Here is a 5,851-nt window from a genome sequence, read left to right as displayed (position 1 = left end):
GGTTTAGTAGTAGTAGAGGTGTATGGTTGTAAAACAAGACGAGGAAGGGAAGAAAAAAACAGATATAAAAAGAAAAGGGTTTATAAATTGTTAATAAAAGAATAAGAAGTTAATTTTCTTTCTTTTTTTTTATTAGGGTTTTATTTATATTATTATTTTTGCGCCTATAAAAGGGTTTTCTTTTTCTTGTTTTTTCTTCTTTTTCTCCCTCCCTCCTTGCATTCATTAATACATTAAGAAAACGGACAGCTGCACCACAAACCCTAAACCCTAATAAACCCTAATTAACCCTTTTGCTATGCTCAGATGCATATACACCCCTACAAAACCCTAAACCCTAAACAACAGATACGCGCTATATATATAACACTATAAATCTATCTGTCTGCTTACGAGGCTTCTCAACATTGACGGATTAGGGTTTAGGGTTTAGGCTCTACTACTAGGGTTTAGGGTTTAGGGTTTATACGTACTTCCTTTGGTCGCGAGTTTCTTAAGGAGGGTTTCTTTCTCCGCATCCATCTGGCTAGGAAGAACATGCGGGCTATTCCTCTTCCTCTTCTTCTCCTGCAAGCAAAACCCTAAACCCTAATAAACCCTATACCCTCCTAAACCCTAAACCCTAATTCAGTATGTAGAGGGAAGAGGGAGTATGTGCGCTAGTTGAGGCAGCGACCTAAACAAACCCTAGCCCTAAACCCTAAATATCCTCCTAAACCCTCAAACCCTTTATCAAGCCTCTAAACCCTAAACCCTAAACCCTACCGCGAGGAGTTCCTTTTTAAGGGATTTTTCTTTATCTACTTTTTCTTTGTTTCCTCCCTTGGCGATGTTTTTTATATCAAATTCTTCTCCTTCTTCTAATAAAGAGGCAATGCCTGCACAATACGCCAAACCCTAAACCCTAAACCCTAGGGAGGAAAGGAGTAGCAAAGGGGAAAGTGTTCCATTTCAGGGTTTAGAAGAAACAGAAAGATCTAGGGTTTAGGGTTTAGGGTTTGCAACGCACATGAGGAGAAATCGGACAGGGATTGCTGCTCTTCTTTTTCTGCTGCACGTTGCTTAGCTTTTTTCTGCTGCTTCTGCTGTTTCTGCTGCTTCTGCTGCTGCTCCTCCTCCTGCTCGTCTTCGCTGTCTTCCTCTTGAGGGTTTAGGGTTTGTGGGTCTTCCTCCCCCTCTACCTCTAGATCCCCTAAACCCCCATTTAGGGTTTGGTGCAATTCTTTTATTTTTTTCTCTGAGAGAGCAGCAAGACGCTGTCTTGCTGCTTCTGCCTGCCTCTTCTGCTTCGATGCTTTGTCTCTCCCTCTCTGCTGCTGCTGCTGCTGCTGCTGCTGCTCTTGCTGCTCTTCTTCCTCCTGATGCTGCTGCTCTTCCTCCTCCTCTGCAGCACTATCATCTTCTACCTTTGGACGTTTTCGTTTTGTCTTCTCCATTGCTATTGATGCTGCTGCTGCTGCTGCTGCTGCTGTTGCTGTTGGTGCTGCTGCTATGGCAGCAGCAGCCGCTGCTGCTGTGGGCGTTGCTGCTGGTGTTACTGCTGCTGTGGGTGCTGCTGTTTCTGCTGCTGATGATGCAAATCCCACTAACAACTGTGTTTGGTGATCTTCCTAAGATTTAGGGTTTACAGTTTAGGGTTTAGGGTTTAGGGTTTAGGGTTTCGGCGTTGTAAGGAAATAAAAGGGTGGAGGGGCGGACTTCTACAATGTTTATCAGGCAGAAAATGCAGTTAAACGAGTTTAGGATTTAGGGTTTAGGGTTTCGGAATTAGGGTTTAGGGTTTAGGGTTTACGACTTCGGGCAGCGTGCTTGCTCGGAAACCCTTTGCCCTGTCCCATTGATAGGTTAAGGGTTTAGGGTTTAGGGTTTTGTCTGAACAGTATATGTGGAGAAGATAAAAACGCCTCTTAAGAGGCTTTTTGTTCTAAGATAAAGAGTTAAGTGTTTAGGGTTTAGGGTTTAGGGTTTAGGGTTTAGGGTTTCGGGGCTTGGCGGCTTAGGCAGCCCCATGATGAGTTGTGGCTGTTGGATCCAAGGGAGGTTTATGATATATTGCAATGAGGTTTCTTATGAGTTTATATTTGTGCGTTTAAGGGTTTAGGGTTTAGTGTTTAATCTTTTTTGTGGATTGGTAGTGGTTGAGGGTTTGCGTTGTTTTTTTCTTTTTGGTGTTCCCTTGCGTTCCTGTCTCTCTCTCTCCCTCCCTCCCTCTCCATTTGGTGTATTTGGAGGGTTTAGGGTTTAGGGTTTGGGGTTTGAGTTGTTGTTTCCTTTTAAGGGTGTCTATCCTTTGATTTTTCTGCTGAATGCCCTCCCTTTCCTCTTCGGCCCTTTCAAGGGTTTAGGGTTTAGGGTTTACTGTTCTTCCTCGTCGTGCATCTTTTTCCCCTCGAGCAGAAGGCTGCAGCAAAAGCTGCAGCAGCAGGAGCAGACATATATCCATACCTTTTTGTAACAGCAACAGAATAAGAATCATCATTAGTTGCTGCAGCAACAACAGCAACAGCAGCAACAGCAGCAGCAGGAAGAAGAAAAGAGGCATAACCATCTAGTCCCAAAACAACAAAGAGGGAAAACAACAACAATAACAAAAGCAGCAGCAACAGCAGCAAAAGGATAAATAAGAATAACAACAGCAACAGCATAGCTGCAGCAGCAGCAGCAGCAGCAGCGACGAACATCATCATCACCAGCATCAGATAATAACTAGGACATATAACCATTTATATAAATCCTAATCTTTCCCCCAATAATAATAATAAAATAAGAAAGAAAAAGCTGCATAATAGGCAGCAAGAATATAAAAAATAGATAAATAGTGTAAAAATATATATATATTTATAGAAAATGTCGCGGGGTATAGATATGAATCAATCCTTTATATTTGAGACTTCTGAGGATTGTCAAGTAGTACCAACATTTGATGCAATGAATCTTAAGGAAGAATTATTAAGAGGTGTATATGCTTATGGGTTTGAGCGTCCTTCTGCTGTACAGCAACGAGCAATAATGCCAATTATAAAAGGAAGAGATGTAATAGTTCAATCCCAATCAGGAACAGGAAAGACATGTGTATTCTGTCTAGGAGGACTACAGTGTATAGATAATAAGATTCGTGATCCCCAAGTATTAATTCTATCACCAACAAGAGAATTAGCAGAACAATCACAGAAAGTATGTCTAGCTCTAGGTGATTATCTTTCTATTCAAGTCTTATGTTGTATAGGAGGAAAAAGATTAGGGGATGATATAAGAGCACTAGAGGCAGGAGTACATATTGTATCTGGTACACCAGGCAGGGTATACCATATGATTAGCGACAGACATTTCTCAACAAAATTCATAAAAATGTTAATTTTAGACGAAGCTGATGAAATGTTGAATAAAGGATTTAAGCAACAAGTTTATGATATTTATAGATATTTACCTCCATCTACACAAGTTGTACTTATATCTGCTACTCTTCCTCATGAGGTAAATAAAAAATAGATCGAGAGATAGGGAGGGGGGAGGGGGGGAGGAAGAATTGTATTCTATTCTTCTTCTTTTTCTTGTTTTTTTTTTTTGGTTCGTTTCGTTGGGTTTCTTTCCCTTAGTTTTGTTCTTGTTGTGCTGTACTCTATGCTCTATTATTTTGTCTATTTCCTCCTTTATTATTAGGTCTATTATGGTGTATCCTTTTCTATCTATTGCCTCCATCTATTATTTTCTTTCCTTCTTTCTTTTATTCTCTCCTTATATGCATATTGCTGCAGTTGCTGCTGCTGTCATGCTATTGCTGCTGCTATTGTTGCTATGTTGCAGCAATTATCTCTGTCCCTATTGTTCCTACTCGTGTTACTATTGTTGTTATTGCTCTTATTCCTCCCTAATCCCTCTTATCCCTCCTCCTGCTGCTGCTTGTGTATATATATATGTATATGTGTACAGGTATTAGAGATGACAACAAAATTTATGACGAATCCCTTCCGTGTCTTAGTAAAAAGAGATGAATTAACATTAGAGGGAATAAAACAATTCTTTGTTGCTGTAGAAAGAGAGCATTGGAAGTTTGATACATTAACAGATTTATACGATACATTAACTATAACACAAGCTGTTGTATTCTGTAACACGAAGACCAAAGTTGAATGGTTAGCACAGAAACTCAGGGAATCTAACTTTACTGTAAGTATTATTTATTACTTTTTATCTATTTATCTACTTATTTCCTCTTTTTTGCCTATTTTGCTCTTTTTTTCGCGGTTTTTTTGACGTTTTATGGTACATTGTATGTAACATATGCTGCAGTCTTCCTAAAGTTGAATTGTTTGCACAAGTAACTTTCTTGTAAGGATTATTTACTCTTTTTTATTTATTTATTTATTTATTTTTATTTATTTATGTATTTTATTTATTTACTTATTTTATTTAGTTTATTTATTTGATGTTTTTTCTCTTGTTTCTTGTTGTTGGTTGGTGCTCCTGTTGCTGCAACGATTGCTGCAATAGTTGATGCAGCAGTTGCTGCTTTTGTTGCAGTTGCTGCTACAGTACCATTAACTAGATAATTATATTATACTGTATGAATATAATTAATTATATTAATTATATTAATTATTTATATATTTATTTGTATATTATTATATAGGTCAGTAGGATCCATGGTGATATGCCACAAAAGGAAAGAGATGAAATCATGAAAGAATTCAGAGAAGGACAGAGTAGGGTTTTAATTGCTACAGATATCTGGGGTAGAGGTCTAGATGTCCATCAGGTAAACCCTAAACCCTAGCTAAACCCTAGCTAAACCCTAAACAATAGCTGAACCCTAGCTAAACCCTAAACCCTAGCTAAACCCTAGCTAAACCCTTAATAATAAAAATAATGTGCGTAAATGTTCACTCGCTGGGAAGGAGGGGGAAATGTAGTCATGATGGATCATATATAGGGATGAATTAGGGTTTACTAGGGTTTAGGGTTTAAGACTGTATATTTCTTTCTTTAGGTCTCTCTTGTTATTAACTACGATCTTCCTAACAGTCGTGAGCTGTACATACACCGCATCGGTCGATCGGGTCGTTTCGGAAGAAAGGGTGTTGCCATCAACTTTGTTAAGGTAAGCAGCAGCAGCAGCAGCAGCAAACTAACAAGCCCTAAACCCTACAAACCCTAAACCCTAGTCTTAGACAGTTGCTTTGCAAGTCTCTATCTTTGCCTGCTGCTGCGGCGGCAGCGGCGCCCAGCTGTTTTGAGTGTTTAGGGTTTAGGGTTTAGGATTAAGGGTTTAGGGTTTAGGGTTTAGGGTTTGTGTATGTTTGTTGCAGAATGATGATATTCGTATTCTAAGAGATATAGAGCAATACTATGCAACACAGATAGACGAGATGCCTATGAATGTTGCAGACTTGATTTAAATCCAAAACCCTAAACCCTAAACCCTAATTTAACTCCCAAACCCTAGGATATACCCCCTGTTTCTATTCACATACCCTAAACCCTCGACCAGAACTGTTAAGAGCCACGAAAGGCTCTTACTGTTGCCTCATAATAGGGCTTCTCTCCAGTTGCCGTGAGAGGAGACCAGGCTTGAGGGTTTAGGGTTTAGTTTTTAGGGTTTAGGGTTTAGGATTTGCGACTGCGGGAGTCAGTGTCAGATGGCTTGGTTTCTTCTTTCACAGTATAGACCTGTGGACATCTTTGTGTTTAAGTGTAAGGGTTTAGGGTTTAGCGTCTAGGGTTTCGGGATTTAGGGTTTGAACAAAAAGTCAGTCCTTTCTAGGGTTTAGGGTTTAAGCTTATTAGGATTTAGGATCTAATGAGCCAAGTATATATATATATATATATATATATATTATATATATATATATAT

The 5,851-nt window shown here is 39.2% G+C and overlaps 2 protein-coding genes across 2 annotated transcripts; one reads left to right on the top strand and one right to left on the bottom strand.

Moving 5' to 3' along the window:
* Window positions 1-456: 456 nt before the first annotated feature.
* EMWEY_00049880 (hypothetical protein) lies at window positions 457-1,436 on the bottom strand (the record flags this gene model as incomplete). Its single annotated transcript, XM_013479537.1, has 3 exons — window positions 457-567; window positions 766-878; window positions 1,010-1,436. The coding sequence occupies 3 exons, from the start codon at window positions 1,434-1,436 to the stop codon at window positions 457-459; spliced, it is 651 nt and encodes a 216-aa protein (XP_013334991.1).
* A 1,411-nt stretch (window positions 1,437-2,847) lies between these two features.
* Window positions 2,848-5,396, top strand: EMWEY_00049870 (ATP-dependent helicase, putaive, putative; the record flags this gene model as incomplete). Its single annotated transcript, XM_013479536.1, has 5 exons — window positions 2,848-3,474; window positions 3,931-4,167; window positions 4,631-4,756; window positions 4,988-5,098; window positions 5,307-5,396. The coding sequence occupies 5 exons, from the start codon at window positions 2,848-2,850 to the stop codon at window positions 5,394-5,396; spliced, it is 1,191 nt and encodes a 396-aa protein (XP_013334990.1).
* Window positions 5,397-5,851: the final 455 nt, after the last annotated feature.

Source organism: Eimeria maxima, genomic scaffold, assembly GCF_000499605.1.
Source record: "Eimeria maxima Weybridge genomic scaffold, Emw_scaff1202, whole genome shotgun sequence".
Classification (NCBI taxonomy): Eukaryota; Apicomplexa; class Conoidasida; order Eucoccidiorida; family Eimeriidae; genus Eimeria; species Eimeria maxima.
The sequence above is the reverse complement of the archived record's forward strand: the minus strand, read 5'-3'. Positions and strand labels throughout refer to the sequence as shown.